Source organism: Rhyacophila brunnea, unplaced genomic scaffold (assembly GCF_057557595.1).
Source record: "Rhyacophila brunnea isolate RB1 unplaced genomic scaffold, BYU_Rbru_1.0 scaffold_23, whole genome shotgun sequence".
Taxonomy (NCBI): Eukaryota; Metazoa; Arthropoda; class Insecta; order Trichoptera; family Rhyacophilidae; genus Rhyacophila; species Rhyacophila brunnea.
This window is the reverse complement of record NW_028232893.1, coordinates 18,884,993-18,902,596: the sequence shown is the minus strand read 5'-3', so window position 1 is coordinate 18,902,596 and position 17,604 is coordinate 18,884,993. Positions and strand designations below refer to the sequence as shown.

The 17,604-nt window shown below is 34.9% G+C and overlaps 1 protein-coding gene across 1 annotated transcript in view; it reads right to left on the bottom strand.

Annotated features, from left to right (window-relative positions):
• Nucleotides 1-17,604, bottom strand: part of LOC147069639 (nardilysin-like) — a 33,523-nt gene extending 15,919 nt beyond the window's left edge. Inside the window, exons 1-13 of the mRNA XM_085950382.1 lie at nucleotides 17,342-17,604; nucleotides 14,831-15,068; nucleotides 13,597-13,737; nucleotides 13,263-13,431; nucleotides 12,946-13,157; nucleotides 9,171-9,341; nucleotides 8,867-8,988; nucleotides 7,277-7,397; nucleotides 6,657-6,740; nucleotides 5,700-5,840; nucleotides 4,269-4,398; nucleotides 2,852-3,176; nucleotides 1,231-1,381 (exon numbers count right to left, since the gene is read on the bottom strand). Coding sequence (XP_085806508.1) covers nucleotides 1,231-1,381; nucleotides 2,852-3,176; nucleotides 4,269-4,398; nucleotides 5,700-5,840; nucleotides 6,657-6,740; nucleotides 7,277-7,397; nucleotides 8,867-8,988; nucleotides 9,171-9,341; nucleotides 12,946-13,157; nucleotides 13,263-13,431; nucleotides 13,597-13,737; nucleotides 14,831-15,068; nucleotides 17,342-17,511 — 2,175 coding nt within the window. The 5' untranslated portion in view covers nucleotides 17,512-17,604. The remainder of the gene's footprint in view (nucleotides 1-1,230; nucleotides 1,382-2,851; nucleotides 3,177-4,268; nucleotides 4,399-5,699; nucleotides 5,841-6,656; nucleotides 6,741-7,276; nucleotides 7,398-8,866; nucleotides 8,989-9,170; nucleotides 9,342-12,945; nucleotides 13,158-13,262; nucleotides 13,432-13,596; nucleotides 13,738-14,830; nucleotides 15,069-17,341) is intronic.

The window sequence follows — 17,604 nt, the reverse complement described above, 5'->3', positions numbered from 1 at the left end:
CAATTTATGAGAAAAAATCTAAAATAATACTACCGTATAGACCAGCGGTTCTCAGACAAGGGTCTGCGGTCCCCTGGGGGACCGCAAAGCGGTTTCGGTAGGACTGCGAAAAACGAACGCATATTTATACTATTTACATTTTTATCTGTGAATTCTATCAACCTGGCGCTGCAAGGAAAAGATATCGCAGTGCTCCATTGTCACGAAAAATTGACAGCTTTCAAAATGAAGCTCGAAATATGGATTGTAAAGTTACAGAGGAAGAATTTTGCCCCATTTCCACAGCTGAACACATATATTGATGAAAATGAGCTTGAAGTCGATGGCGATATCCTTGAGGTGATGAAAAAGCATGTATTCATTCTTAGCAAAATTTCTTACTATTTTTCTGACATACGAGAATTTGAAAAATACCATCGTTTTATCAATAACCCATTTGTACTCTCCATTAGTAATCTGCCTTCGGAGGACAATTTAATTCAGGAACAGTTTATTGATTTGATAAATGATGGGGGTTCAGAACATGTTATCCGTGAAACGTATTGTAGTTATTTTTGGATTGAAGTGGCATAGTCCTATCCTAATGTTGCAAAGATGGCTCTAAGAGTGCTGATTCCATTCGCAACCACCTATGAGTGTGAGACGGCTTTTTCTACATTACTTACTATCAAGACAAAATCTCGAAATAGATTATAAGCAACAAATGACATGAGAGTTGCACTGGCCAAAACAAAGCCAAACATAGAAGAACTGGTTCATTCAAAGCAGACGCATCCATCCCTTGATAATTGTTTTTTTAAATTTAATGACTACATAACATGTAATATTTTCTGAATACATAATTGTTTGTAAAGGAATGTTTTATTCAAAACAGCCTATAAGCAGTGCCGCGTCGTAGGTATGTATGTGGTATGTGTTATATATTATGTAGTATGTGGTACCCTTATGCAAAGTATTTGGCGCCCCCAATTTCTTTGCAATATAATAGATTTTCTTTTTTTATTAAAGGGGTCCGCGAGCCATCGAACATTTTTTAAAGGGACCGCCACGCAGGAAATTTTAAAAAGTTTGAGAACCGCTGAGTATAGACTAAGCATGTTCAAGGGGTCGGGACGGATTTTGGTCAATCGTACCATTAATTGATTAATTAACAGATTAATTGATAATGTTAATGTAAATAATCAAACAAATCCAGTTTGCAATAACAATAATATTGATTTTTATAGTTACAGGCAGTTTCTGATTGTAACCCGTGATTTTCAGTTCGACCCCCTTATTCGCGAAGCTGATGCTATTCGTAAGTCCGGCCATCTTCGCAGCATAGAGTTTTTCGTTCAAAACCAGTTGAAGCACAGCGATCCACATGTCTAGCAGACACACCCTGCAAGTGCAACAAGAAAACATTCCTTATACATAATACATTTCTATTATTCCCAAAGTATGTTCCGCGGAATAGCAGTGTTCCGCCGAACCTGAATAAGTGTTCCGCGACCATTTGGAAAGGTTTTGAAAAAAAGTAAAACTAAAATAATTAAAGAACCTACTTCATATTCAAAGACGAGTGATGATCAATCTCCACTGATGTTTATGATGTCAAGTATCTAGATAGGTCATGGCTCCCACAAGGGCGGGGGCTGACAGGCCTCTAGCCTGGGGGCCTGGGCTAACGGGGGGCCCGGCATGAAAGATCGACCAGCCAAGTGAGATAAACAGACATCACAAACATGCACTAATAGTAAAAAAATGTCACCTGCGGCGCTCTGTTTCACTTCAAGCATACTAACAATTAATAATATGTGGTTTTGCCACACTTACAATTTTTGATTATTGTCGATATTTGACATGTGCATATCAACATAAAAGTGGGTGTATTAAAAATACAAAAAATTGCTAAAAATACCCTTAATTTTATCTCGAACACCATTTGGAATATGCAATGTGATCGTCACATTGCCTTTAACCTTAGCGATAAGTAGGGGGTCCGCCAAAGATCCTGGCCCGGGATATAGCTGGGATATAGGGACCTGGGATATAGATGGGAAATAGCCTGGGGGCCCGCTTCGGGATGTGGGGGCCATGATCTAGGTACAGACTGAGGACCATCTTTTCTCATACCGTGTGCATAAAAAAGATGGGGTATATTGTTTTTAACTGACCGGCTGACAAGTCCTGTCAGTTTAACGACAGTTGCCAAAATTGGTAGAACGGTTAGCTGCGCTAATAAATAACCTACAAAATAAACTGAGTGTTCCGTTAAAATTTCCGGGTTTGCGAAGTGTTCCATTGCAGAAAAAGTTTGGAAAACCCTGCAGTAGACTATGATAATACTATGATTCCGGGTCACTGGTTAATTTAATAATTATTTTGAAGGCAATTTGATTTTGTATTGGTACATGTGGTAGGATTTTTAGTATTGTATTGTTAAGTATTGTATTGTTATTATTTTCTTCTTTTATTGGCAGCCCCGAAAACAAAATGGTATCTTAAAAATAATGGTCAATGTATTGGTTTTGGATGACCAATATATAATTGACGACGGAATATCTTTCCACAGGTAATTATAGCTAAATTTTATACACAAATGTCTGCTTTGACCGGGCCATGAGATGTGTGAAAGGTCAAATTTAAGTTGAATTTAATTACACAATATAGATACTTACATCAATCACACGTGTTAGATTGAAGTTTTCAAATTCATTTGCAGAGCCATCACGATCACCCTTAAACCTTGTGTGGAGGTGGAAACGCTATTCTCAAAGTGGGTCAAATCGCTAGAGAAGGTGAAGACCCATATATAGGGTGTTAAATGCAAAAATTTTGATAATTTTATAAACTTCTATATAAAACATACCATTGGGCCGACTCTTTCACTAGTGGTGTTTCGAGGAGAATGAGAATAATGGTAGTCTGGCGTCTGAATTTGTAGTCTGGCTTGAACCAAAGCTCCATCAACTCATCGTTTCTCAACAGCGTGGGGGCATCTTCAGGGGACTGCAACTCACCAGTGTTTTGCTCTCCAGCAGAAGCACCAGAAGTGGGCTTGGCAGTTATCTCCGATTTTTCAGGCATAGGGATCAGGTCAAAGTTGTCCGTGATGTAGATGTTGGGCTCCGGCAGATGGAATTCTGGCAATGGTTGTATTTCTTTCCATCTGGTTATGGATTCCATAGGTATTGCTATGGATATTAATTCAAAGACATATTTTAGACATTTTATGTATCAGCAAAACGATAACTTAGTGATAGCACCATGATACTTAATGGTAGAATTATGAAACTAAAGACAGCTGTCGAAATAATACAGTAGAACCTCGATATAACGGACTAAAATGTAGGTGAGGGAGTGTCCGTTTACCCATTGGTGACCGACTTTATTTTTGTATATACATAGAATACAAAATTGACTTCTAACAATCACACATTGATAACTCAAAAAGTATACGTTTAAATCATTTGATTTTTTGAACATAAATAAAAAAAGGATGCTCTAATATGATTTAAGACAGAAAAGAAAAAAATATATTATTAAAAGCGAGATAGGGAGATTCAAAGTTCAATAAATAAAAACTTCTTCGTTTATTTTTCTTCAAGTTCTTTGAGTTTAGTGCTAAATAAAAAACCAATTACGTCCTAAAGATTTAAAAAACTGTTTGTATTTAATAGTATTTAGTTGTATTTATTTAATTATTTAATTGTATTTATTATATAGCATAAAATATCTGAAATTTATTGATAAATGCCGTACTTTTCGCATTTCTAGCAATAAGTGTTCATCTGCTATTTCACTTTCAGTCATGATATGATAACCAGAGTCACCTTCATCTACTTCTGATCATTATAAACTTCTTGAATGGCATAATAAATGCATCCATTCACTTCGAATAAACAAATTAAACTGCTGTGTGAATTAGACGTTGCAGACGTCAGTGCTATGTTCAATTTACGAGTGGGACGGCATTATGACTCGAATTCGAGTGCGAGATATATGATGTGATTATCATACGCAGAAAATTGTTTACAAGCGGTGACACTTGGATTTAAACAAACAATTTAAACCAATTATGTACGAAAGTCGAGGACTGCATGTAAAGTGATTTCATATGTTAATTTTGTTTTTCAAATCGACCATTGACTGTAAAATTTTGCTTATCGCAACCGTGCCCAAAATTTCTTCCCACAGTCAATGAGCATCAACCAGTATAATATAAATAGATTTTCGGCAGCGTTTTTACCAATATGTAATATAAGTGACACGTCATTAATATGTACCTGTCTTCTTGTATTCAGTGCCGAACCACTCTTCGGTCTGATCATATTGGATGGGTACCTTGTGGCTCTGCGAAGTGATCATGATGTTCACCGTCTCCGGAGTCATCGCGTCCAACACGTAATTGATCAGCTGCACATGAAAAAATGTATTTCATTGATCATGCATAATATTATGTGGAATGTTTAAATTATGTGAAAATGTAATTAGCTGGCTCATACTAATGTAGTACATATCCACTGATCCGGATGGCTGATCATGTATTGAATATTACTAGGAGAAATGCTTGGATGTCTCATATACTCTGATATACTCATATCAGAGCCATGAAATAGCTTCACTGAAGAGGTACATTAAAGCGTATTATGGTTTCAAAAGATCTCTTAGCTCACAATTTCATAGTATCGAGAAAAAGCAACAAAATTGCTATAATTAATGAATTAGATGGAAGAACTCTTATACGCATTCCATGTTAGGAATTTTAAAGGCGATTCAATTTTCAAATTAAACTATAAGTTTATTATTTTTTCTTCTATAGAATAGGCTGCAAGAATCGTGAGGTTTCCATGATTCTGGGACATGTCACTGCTTAATTTTAATTAACATGATATGGCATCCCAATCAAAGAATTTGGACTCTGGATAGAAGGAGTCATACGTCGGGAATAAGAATTTTGAAACAACTTCATTATTTCTTCTATTAGCAGCGCCGAAAACAAAATGGCGGCTCGCGTTCTGATTTGAAGTCTGTCGCATTGTTTATATAATTTTATTATTATATCTGAAGGTCAATATGCATGAAATGTCAAATTGAAATCGTATTTATTTATACCGTATCCAATGTATTATCTGCAATGATGACAAGTGTGAAGTTCTCTTCAAATGATTGTGCAATGCAAAGTGATTTGTAAACATGTACTTCTGAAAAGATTTCCTCTATATTGTAATGATTATAATATTTATTCGGCTATGTCATATAAATCAATAAATGCAAGAAATAATAACTATGTACCTAATAGCGATTTTATCATGTTTCATTTACTATATTACTACTGGGGGTATCTAGCGACAAAATGCGAAATTGACGCCGTGTATCGTTTTTATTTGACATCTGCAGTCTCATAGACACCAAACTTGTCAAAAAGTGACCATAGACTGAAAAATATTCTATTTTTGTATAAGGAATACTTGATCGAAATATACGAGCATAATCAAACATTGTGAATTGAATGGGGCATAATTGAACACGGCGGCACCCGACTATACAGACTCGCACATAATTGCATGGACACTCGAATAGTTTATATATGCTAATAAACAGTTCTGGCGTAAGGTAGCACGGTAATAAATGGCATTCAATGGCCTATTTCTATGAAAGGCCGTTAACGTAATAATATTTAGTGATATACGAATAATTAATTAGTGAGTAGGTACCTCTGGGTTGTAATTGTAGATGAGTGAGCCTCCCGTTAGGTAGTGCTTTGGGGGATAGTAATGCATGACATCCGAGAGCAAGCTCACATTATCCAAGGGTTCACTCTCATCCTGGAACTTGAAGTTTATGTCTTCTATGGTCTGAAAACAATTAATGAAAACAACTCTAACAATGATCGCGTAAATCACCAAGTTAGCAAAAATCGACTGCGAATTCTTTTAAAGCATACATACATACTGCAACAGCTGCGACCTATGAGTGGCCACCACTGGTGAGTATACTCACCTGCCAGTGGCTAGAAGCAATCAAATAAACGAAACGTAATGGCGATTTCACACTGTCGTTAGGCCGGTATTAGACTATCAAAGATCTTTGACAAATCTTAAATAAGTATTTTTATTGAAAATCTTTTACAAAAGGTACTACTAGCCCGACAATACCTTTTATCAAAGATTAGTCTTTGACAAAGAGTGCCACTGTCGTGACAGATTGTTTCAAAATGGAAGATAGCAACAAATTAACCATTAAAGTTGTTAATTGTAGAAGACGAAAAAATAATATGAAAATATAATAATAGTTATACAGATTTCAAAAATAGAAATGAAAGACCAAAAACATAACATAGAAGCCAACATAATTATATTTTCCATATATTATATATCCATTTTTTAAACTTATGTTTTATAAAACATTTTACGCAGTGTTAAGGTTTTATAAAAGAATCCTCTTAAAAGAAACGTGATAAAATATTTGATAAAACATTTTTGTCAGAGACCTCTGATCATCTGAATATCATCCACAGGGCGTATACTGTGACGCTACTGGACGTTGGCATTACCTGGGAAGATGCATAAGGAATGGCGAGAAACAGAAATTCTCGGAAGCACCACGTGGTTTCCATATCCTTCAACTAAGGAGCAGACATTGACTGTTTTTAGTGTTTATGAATTGAATACCTGAATTTCCTTAAAGATTCTTTCTCCGTCGATGGGCAATTTTTCCTTTATCATTTTAATATATCCGAAAACTGCATTGATCACCTGCAAAAGAACATAAAATATTTTTTTAATTACAATACGAGATGGTGATTTTACGACATTTTTAGTATTAAAAAATAGTTGCCATAAACGGCATAAACTCATGTTCAGCTTAATAAATCGTGAGCAAAAGTCCTTTAATATTTCCCCAGCTTACGTATCCATGTGACAGGAGAACACAGGTTGTACACTACATCCTCTGGGAATATACTGTTTAGAGACTTTCATGGTTGTTTGTTATTGTGACAGATTTTTGAGTTCCTTCTTCCTTTTTTCTTCAATGTCACTCGTACACAGGCCACAAATTTGACTTTGAGGCCAAAATATTGGTCCAGAGTAAAGGATATTTTTCACGGTTAGTAAAAGAGGCCATCAAAATTCACAGAAACACTGTTAGTAAATGTAATGGCTTCCGGCACTTTCAGTAAAGTACCTATATTCTATTAGAGATATTGAAATACCCATATCGATATTTCCATTCGGTATTGTAATCCCTAATTCCACTTAAGTGAGGTCAGTATAATATTGGCCTCGCGTACCTTGTCGATGTTGTCGAGGCCACCCTGTGTGAGTCGCATGTTGATGGAGAAATAGTGCATTAGCGACGTGGGGTAAATATATGATTCAGAATTGCCAGCTGAGACTTCCAGGGCCCATACACTGCAAAAACATATACAATGTATTAATTGAGTTGGTTTTACTATCTTTTACAACAATAATAATTCAAGAAATATACAAATTAAACAATAAAATAGAATTTTAAAAACAAAATACATATTGCATCGCTAAAAATGTCTACATCTCTAGAGAGTGCATTAACCAGCTGCACAACCCTCGCTATTGGTGCCTGGTAAGCCTGACACGAGGAAACACCTTTCACCGAAAATAAGTCATGGGCTGCGACCACGCATGTAATTGACCGGTGCATGAAAATTCAAAATTTCCAGAATATCAGGATTGGAAACTATACCACATGAGAACAGGGAAAAATGCTTTAAGAGTGACCTATGAGCTTCAAGAGAATCAAAGGCGAGCATGCCTTGAAGAAATTAGTCGGAAAATACTCGTATGAGAAACTGTCAAAAGGAAAATATTTATATATAATATATATATTAAAATAAAGACGTTGAAGAAATTTGTTCTGGACACACTCTAAAACAAGCTTATAGGAAACCTCATAATGACTCCAGATAATGGACCCATATTCAAGAATACTCTGTACTATGACACAGAGTGTACCATTTGGATTCTTGAATGGCTTGGCTTGTCTTATGAAGAATCCCAGAAGCTTGCTCGCACGCTATGCTGTAGAAGTGATTGTGCGCGAAATGATAAACATGGGTCAAACAATATGCCAAGATCTTCAATTTCTGATTGACGCTTCAGTAATCTATTTGACATATTATAGTTGAATATAATTGGAGATCTTCATTTCAAAAAGCTAATAAAGACACTTGTCAGTATTAAATTCGAGTTTATTTTTTATGGACCAAATTTCAATTGAATTGAGATTATTTTGTAATATGTGACAATCTAATTCGCTGCGAACTGTCACATATAATTTTATACCTATATTATAAGAATATTTATATAATTCAAAAGAATACACAAATATTCTGGAGCTTTTTATTTAGTCTTGCGGAGTGAAAAATCCCTATTTGAAAGTCTCCTCCAATTTTTATCAGTGAGGTTTCGCAAAGTAAAGATGCTGGGTGTCAATTATTTCATGTCTGATTGTGATTTCAGGAATATGATTTAAAAACTTTAATTTTGCTTGCACTCGAAAAAGAAAACATTCCAATGAATAAAATCTTCCAGCATGAAACTAATGATAAAAAACAGTGGTAACCTTAAACCGAGAGTCACAAATCCATATAAGCTATTTATCAACAAGGAATGGTGAGAAACATGTAAACAAAACCATTAATATCACGTACATATTAAAAGCGAAGCATAGAATTACAACACGGCGGACTACCATCATAGTGACAGCCGTGGGTTGGGGTTCGTTCAGCATTCATCGCGGGAATTAAGAACATTGTTAATTTTAAATATTTACAAAGTCTAGAAACAGAAAAATCTTATACTCGCAATAATTTCACTATTAGTAGCAAAATGAATTGACAAACTTTTTTCTCAGGTACGATGAAAGACTTCCAGTTCCATCATGTCCTATAATCCAAGAGATATACTTCTGTGGAGCATCCTGGTAATGCTTCTGGAGTGACTTCATTTCCCAGTTTAACACCACCTGTGAATAAAAGCAAAGTAGGAGAGCTGTTCAAAAAGTATTCTGCCCTTTGTTTTTTTCCTGCGGAAACAAATGAACCGTACGAGTTTCAGATTACCTTCATGGGTATGGGTAAATATTTCCCAGATAAAATTGATATTATTCATAAGACTGGTAAATCAATATTAAATTTTAAGACTCACCTCATTAACCTGTTCAACCGGTTTGATGTAATAGATAGAGTGAAAATCTGGCGTGATGGTTTCCGGCTTGAAGGCATACTGTGAGAAATCGTCGCCGTCCAGATTGTTGGAAGGTATCAGACCAAACGTGCTGACTACATACTTTTCCAGAGTTTCCAATGGTAATCTCGCCTAAATTTAAAAAAATAGTTTACACTTTGTACGTTTTATCGGTGACAGCAGTGGCGAAGACTCCATACTAGGCGATTATTTAAAGCCTACCTTCGTAAGAAAAATAATTTTTATTTTCATGTTGACGTATTTTATATAATCACAAATAATAATATATTCAATATGCCCAAAGACATCCATCGTATAATTGTCATAATTTTACGATCTTTTCCCATATTTCAATAACGACCATCTATAGCATCTCTCGAAAGTTTAAACACACCGCGTTTCGCTTCACATATTGTATAGGATTATTTTCGCGTGAATCGACGGGTTTTTCAATATGAAGTTTTTTCTCATTATTTCAAAATGTCTGGCGTCCCGCATACAAATGTACAAGCTGTTTCGTTAGCGCTTGCGTCGCGAGAGCGCATTTATTCAAAATAATTAATAAGAAGATAATTTAAAAAATAATTTCTTGGGATTCAATCACATAAATATGTATTGATTGTTGTTAAAAATATAAAATAATTTATCTCGTGATTTTTATTTATTTATTAGTTCACTCATTAGACAATTAAGATATCTGATATTGTACCTACCTAAGTCTATGTTTTAAATATAGATGTATTTTAAAATGTCTAGTTTTACGGGTTAAATTTTAAATTGTTATGGAACATAATACATATACAACAACGGATATTTTCATAGATGATAGGTAATATATTTTGAGCGTATGTTACGTTTATAAATGTTTAGGAAAATACATAAGTAATTCAAACTAATTGCTTATTTTTATGAACTAATTATAACAAACTAATTAAGCTTTTGAAATTTCTTCGTTTTAGCGTACCTATCCATCAGTAGTAATATTGGGTCATCTTCTTATTTCCCGCAAATATATCTGACAAGCATGGTTCCTCCCACAGCCTACCTCTTTCAAAAAGTCACCCTTCGCCACTGGGTGACAGTCTTGACTTTCACAATGATATGTCAATTTTATCTGTTTAGCAATGAAATTTTTTCATGATCAGATCACATCCTACGGTTAAGAATAATCTAGATATTATACTTTTATCCATTCACCCATTGCTGAGTATTTAATTTCTTTTACTGAATAAATATTATAGAATAATGAAATGTCATTTTGACATTTCATATTGATTTCCATAGTAACGCATGTATATAATAATAATTTAGTTGGTAGGACCCACTTAGCAACCAATAATAGTGAGTAGTAAATATTACTATTAACGAATTTTTTCCAAAACATACAAAACAGAATTAACTGAAAATTAATTCAATTCTGCTTAAAGATGGCCAAAAGTATTAAAAGATTAGGCATTGTCGTCATGTTCTGATATATTCTAAAAGTTTCAAATGTCTAGCTAGTCGGGAAGTTAGTTAAAAATATTCAATCGTCTAATACAAATCTTGGACAAACAAGAAAAAATCTGCACCGGACAAACGAGAATACGAGCTAATAAAAACGCGGTAAAATAATAAATTTTATTTATGTTTCTTTAATGGATGATACAAAAAATATCAAATTAAATAATCGATATTATTATATTAATTTTCGAATATATAGCGTCGATAATATTATTGCTTTATTAATAAATAGAAATCAAAATAATTCATAAAAAACCGAAATATAAATAAATATTTTTTTTCTCAGCAACAAAAATAATATAATCATTAACATAATTTTTATCGTTAGAGTTTCGATACTGTTGTTGTTAATATTGTTATTAAATTTATTTAATTTTTTTCACTTTTTGTGTGAAAACTAGAGGTGAGTTGGAAATACTGTCACCAATTTGCGTACTCAAGTATCGGATGAAACTACCCATACTCAGTACGCGTGGCCCAATAAACTTGTTCTAAAAAACTTGTGATAATTATCGCGAGTTTCGCTGGCTAGTTGGTAGACTTTCAATACTATTGACATGACATTAAATGCGCGCGAGCGAGATAGCACTCGAATACAATTATATTTTAATTTATTAGTCTATGCATGCGAATGACATCTTATGTATCAACAATAGGTCATAAATTTTCTGTAGCAGCATATTATTCCCTCCAAAATGTGGTGAGGTGACGCAGTTTACAATAAAAAAAAATCATTGTTATCCATTTTATGTTAACAAGAATATTATAACATAACATAAAAATAACTCATAAATTTAAAATGTGTTTAAAATTTTATAATAAATGGAACATTTCGAAAAGCCCAGCTCAGTGTATTTTTAGCGATTCTATTGAAGCCGATATTTTAAATACTAATTATTAATGTGAAGTTAAGTTTTAGTTCCAGTTTAGTATGAGACTTATGTTGCATACGCAAGCCAAACGCTCTATATAGTATACCAAATACTAGTAAGAATTTTGGAACAAGTTTTGATACTAAGTATTTTGGTACTGTTCGGTTATCAGGAATACAGCAGAAAACACATTTTGAAAATACCCGATATACTGGATTATTTGTTAGTTTGGGTTAGGTTAGGTTTGGTTAGTTTAACCCAACAAATAATCCAGTTTATCGGCTATTTTGAAAATGTGTTTGCCGCTGTATTCCTGATAACCGAACAGTACCAGTATTTTTTTTATACTGGTAGTAAGTATACTTAGTCTTCAAAATCGACCAGTTTTCCCACCTCTAGTGGAAACTCAAACGTAATGACGCTATGAGCAATCCGACAAAAATAGTGTACACACTTTCAGTCATATTTATTTGTTTTTGTTGAATTAAGAATACATTAGATAGTATCTAATGTATTCTATATTATAGTTAGATAGAATTTACATTAGATACATAAATGGTGTCGGTTAGTTTTTTTAAATTCATTAATCAATGTAGTTTAAAGGCATACTTTTATATATTTTATAGATAAATGAATATATTTTGACTATTATCTACTATGGCTGGGATTCGGTAGGGTTTAATTGAATTTTAAAAACTAACAAACACTGTGTACACATTGCAGTCTTAGCTCAATGAAAACAACTACGTTTGACTGTCAAAGTTTAATGTGCACTATTTATGTCGGATCTTAACAGCGTACCTCCACCCTTCGCTACTGTCATATATATAAATATATATATTCTTTTCAGCACTACCACAGGCCATGACAGTAGTGTAGTAATAGAAGTGAAACAAATATCCAGGCATTGAGAAAATCACATAAATATAATGTGACGTCATCAAGAATCGAACCCCAGCTGGATGAAAAAAGATTATATGGACTTCACAGAATGGAGGTTATATTAACAGACTTCTGTTATTACGAGAAATGGATGTTAGCCACTTGCTCAACCTATTAGGTGCATACTATGAGTCCTTATGTTTCCCTATGATAATAACATCATATACAATGTATACCTGGACAGCAACAGTCATCCTGTGAGCACTGTAATGCCTGTTTTTGAACTCATGAGCGGCCTGGTACAGATCGGGGTCTGAGGTCTCTAATATATCACCATGTTCAAACCTAAGAGGATCATATTATAGACATCCACAGAATGGAGGTTATATTAACAAACTTTTGTTTTTACGAGAAATGGATGTTAGCCACTTGCTCAACCTATTAGGTGCATACTATGAGTCCTTATGTACGATGCATACCTGGACGGCAACAGTCATCCTGTGAGCGCTGTAATGCCTGTCTTTGAACTGATGAGCAGCCTGGTACAGATCAGGGTCTGAGGGTCCCTTGGGAGCGGACAGACTCCTGGAGTCGCCCCACATGAAGGAGCGGCCCGGGTGACTCTCAGGCAGCAACTGGCGTAGCAGTTGGTTTCTACGGCTGATGTCCACCTCATGGGCCATCTTGAATTCTGAAACGTGTAAGCAAAATAAATCTCTTGACCTTTTAACCAGACGTGATACTTAATCTGATAGAAGAAAATGAAAAGTATAAGATGAATAGGCAGATAATTTACCTGACTCAATAGATTCCCTTTCTCTCTGCATTGCTTCCTGTTTCATCAACGGTGACACGAAGAACTGGGCGAACTTATCCATAGCCTCGTCCAGGACGGTCTCCTCGATGTCAAAGTAGAATGTGGTCGCCTCAGAGGCGGTTGACGCATTGTCACGGCCACCTTTATTCTGTGAATTTAAACATTATCATGGCTTAAGAGTTATTGGTCAATAATTATGATTAGATTTCGTGAAATTTGATGGATGCGGGTTCGAGTCTCACCTGTCACCAATATTTTTTCTAATAGCCATGTTTCTGCAGTGTCCCGAATTATGTTTATTCAATATACAAACCTGAATAAAGGAATCAAAGTCATTTTCTTTGGGGTACTTCTTGCTTCCCATGAAGAGCATGTGTTCGACAAAGTGCGCCATCCCTTGGATGTGCAGGGGGTCACTTGAGCTTCCAACGTTCACACTTAGAGCGCAGGCAGCCTGAAATACCAACAATATTAGTAAATTATTCTAAGTAAACTACCGATGAATCAAAATTCAACTTCAACTCATGAGGTCATGAGGAATAGCGACTGTTAGATTCACAAAGAAGAAAGTGGGACAACAAAAAAACCACGCATTGATACATAGATTGATAAATCGATGACGCCTGAATTACTATAGCATTAAAAATAAGGTTATTTTGTAAATATTTGCGATTTGACATTGCCATATTTGAAAAAATCAACCACTTATTTTGGATAATGTGAGGTTAGCGCAAATAAACAACATTGTTTTGATATCCTGCGTGACTCTGTGGTTTCGATTGACATTTTTTATAATCATGATTTTAATATTATAATGTCACTGTAGATAAAAGTTTTTTCTGATAATAACCAAAACAAATGAAAAAAATTGCGCAATCAATAATATGTGGTTTGCTGTTTCAATTGTTGGCGTGATGAAATGTATGTGCTTAGCAATTTTTGTGTTTCATGACTATTTCATTTAGAAATGAGGACCGTTTCAATTAATTGCACGATGGCTTACCACAACAATGTTCCATGCATAGCATTAATAAATTAACACAGATCAAAAAAATACCGACGAATCTCTTCCAACGTAACCCTTAACTCTGAAATCATTCACAATCTAAATAAAATGATGCTATGGGTTTCAAATATGGAGGTAACCAAACATATTGATAGAAAGCTTCTGGAGCCTCAATGTATAAAATTGAAACAAAAAAAGGAACCTCTGATTCAATGATTAAATTAGCTACAAGTGACTTTGCATTGCAGATTCATTTGCAGAGAACTTCACATTACAGTGAGTTCTCGGCTTATGACGGAGTTCCGTTCCACCACCTAGGTCGTAAGTCGAATTTCCTTATAACAGGCAAGTGCTTGCTGAATGAGGCGGTGTACCTTTGAAGATCTATTGGTGTCTGAGTCCTTGAATTGCATCATTGATTTGGCTAAAAGCTGCAGAACATGCCTTCTCTATATTATGGCAAACTCTTTTGGCATAGAATCACCTCTAGTTGTCATTATAGTTGGTGTTCTACCGTATTCATAAACGTATACAAATTAACCTTTTGTGATTCACTGGTGTCTACAGCTGTCCGCGGCAAACCCATCTCTTCACTGTTGTCTCCGTCATTTGTGTCTACCTTCTCGCTGCTGTTGTCCTCACCGTTGTTTCTGGTGCACGACTCCGGCGAATCATCATCCTCCGAAGACGTGGTCGCCACCTCTACCCTACTCGCCAGTTTTTTCGAGGACACGTCTGATATTAACAATGCTCGCAGTCCATTCTCCAGCTGGATTACCCTTTAAGGAAGAATACAATAGGTCAGAAGTTTTCGAAGAGTGCACTTCGGCTCTGGGATGCTGCAATCAGATACCAATTCCAAATTATCTCAATTAAATGCACTGAGTCTACAACAATTTAGCCGTACCATCTGGACTTTGCTGATTGGACGATGCCATCTGAGCGCTATGACAACTGGATAATTGTCATCTCAACATCAATACTAATTAAGGAATAATGTTGTAATGCATCATACAAATCACAGCAATGCAATTTAATGTTTTGAGCTACTAAAATGAAGTAATTGAAGTTACTATTTCATTACAGTCAGAGATATAGTCAAATAAACAGATAGAGCGTGGTCATATATTTAAACAAAACATAACTGCCACCGTGATTATCCCGCTACTGGCATTATGCGACAATGGATATGACCAGTTAAAAATATCAACCAATCACTCCTTAGGTTACAAGTCGACTACGTCACGCGACAAATGTCTCAATCGTCACAACATTCAAATATGATTTAATATTATTGTTTGTGTTGTTAGTCTGAAGACAACTGCAATATGTTCAAAGTGACATCCATCGAGGGTATTATGGGACAAAGAATTAAATACAAATAACGAAAAAATTATCCTCTATAAAGATGGGTTAGGGCATTGCCGACTCTAGTAGAAAGCCGATACATTCACAAAGACTGGTCCAACTTTTTCCGCCCCTGCCGTTGTTGTCTATGTATGAACTGTCATTGCATGTCATTGTTCTATAGAGTGCTCATACTGATGCGTCTGTCGTGTTCACACAGGGAACAGTATGATTTGAATAGATAAGTTACATGATAAATAATACACTAGCATTAACACACCTTCTACAAATGTAATGCATAGATCAATGTTACATATTTTTTGAAAATCAATATTACCACCGGTTTTTGTGTGAAGGACTAGTCTGACTTTGACAGCTGATGAATAACATGAATGTATATTATTTATAATTTATTAATATATTTGATTTGAGAATTTTTTATAATTCAATCTGAAACGAGAAAGGGCGAATCAATATGTCAAGCAATCTGGGATCTGATTTTGACAGCTGAAAAGTGGACATTCGTTGCTTGTGCAAAAAGTTATGCTCAGGCTTTATTAATCTAAAGATGGCGGTGGTCAGGGTTTTGGAATTAATTTTTTGTTTTTCAATAATGGTCGGTACTCATTAACTTGTACAAAACATAATACACTCATCAAAATTTCATTTGAGCGACAGATGCTATAATATGTAATCAATAAATAACGAAAAGAAAAAGAAATCGATTTAAAGGGTCTTGTACGGGATTGGGTATTGTACCCAAAATGTTGCTTTTTACTGGTTCTCCGTTGTCTTTATCTGTCAGTCGCCATTTTGTAATTCAGCTATCTTTTTGTCAACGAATTATAGTATGCGGTCCTAGACATTATAGTATTTCGGCAAAAATTATAGGACTTGTTGAAAACGTAAGTTTTTTGTTTGTCACATAAACATAATAGAGAATTCGAAAATTTCCGATGCCCTGCTTTATTAAAACACCTCTTACGACCGAAAAATGCTAACACCGCCGCCGTCATTAACTATCACGTTAGTTTTTTAGAGTATACAACGCAAGACTACGTCCATCAGTGTTGCCATCTTTTTCTATGCTGATTATAGTAGAAAGGAATTTCTAAAAAATATATAGAACATTTTTCGTCTTGAATCCTTTAAAATTATAGTATTTTGGTATATTTGGCGTAAAATTATAGTATATTATATTTTTCGCAGAATTAAAATTATAGTATTGTTCTATAATTATAGTACGGTTGGCATGACTGACGTCCATAGACTAATATCGCACACTGAGATCTTAATTATACAGATTATACTTACTACGTCCCTCGCATCACGTTATTACGATTTACTGTGATAGAAGTACGAATATTTAACGGAACTTTAAACATCGACAATATAGACAACTTTTAAAAGCAATGGGAAATATTCGCACAACCGGCGAATTCAATTAATTCCATTTTTCAAAATTGTGTTATTTTTGACGTACTATACTATTTAATAGTACGCAGACGAAAATGTACTATAATTATAGTTCGGTTGGCAGCACTGCGCTCACTGACAGAAGGCAGCGAGCGGTGGCGGAGAACCAGTAAAAAGACCCCACAAAATTCTTAAAATATTATCCTAAAGTCGTGATTTTTGGGGGAGGAGATAGGTAAATGATTAAGTGAATGTTGTTTCCATGGTTGTAAATGGAGAGCTGACTTACTTGTACTTCTTTTTGTCAGACTCCGACTGTATAGGGTTTTCCAAGACTTCTATCTTCGGATTTTCTACGACCGTAAGACTAAATCGCTGCGGCTTTGTTTTAGGATTACACTGAATAGATGCTTTCAATTTGTGACCATCGGTTTCGAAAGTGGGACCTGATTTTAGCATTTTAATTGATGTTAACGCAACTAAGCACCGGTTAAAAAGTGACACTTGATTTGACTTGACATATCAATATCACATGTTTACTGTTTATATAGT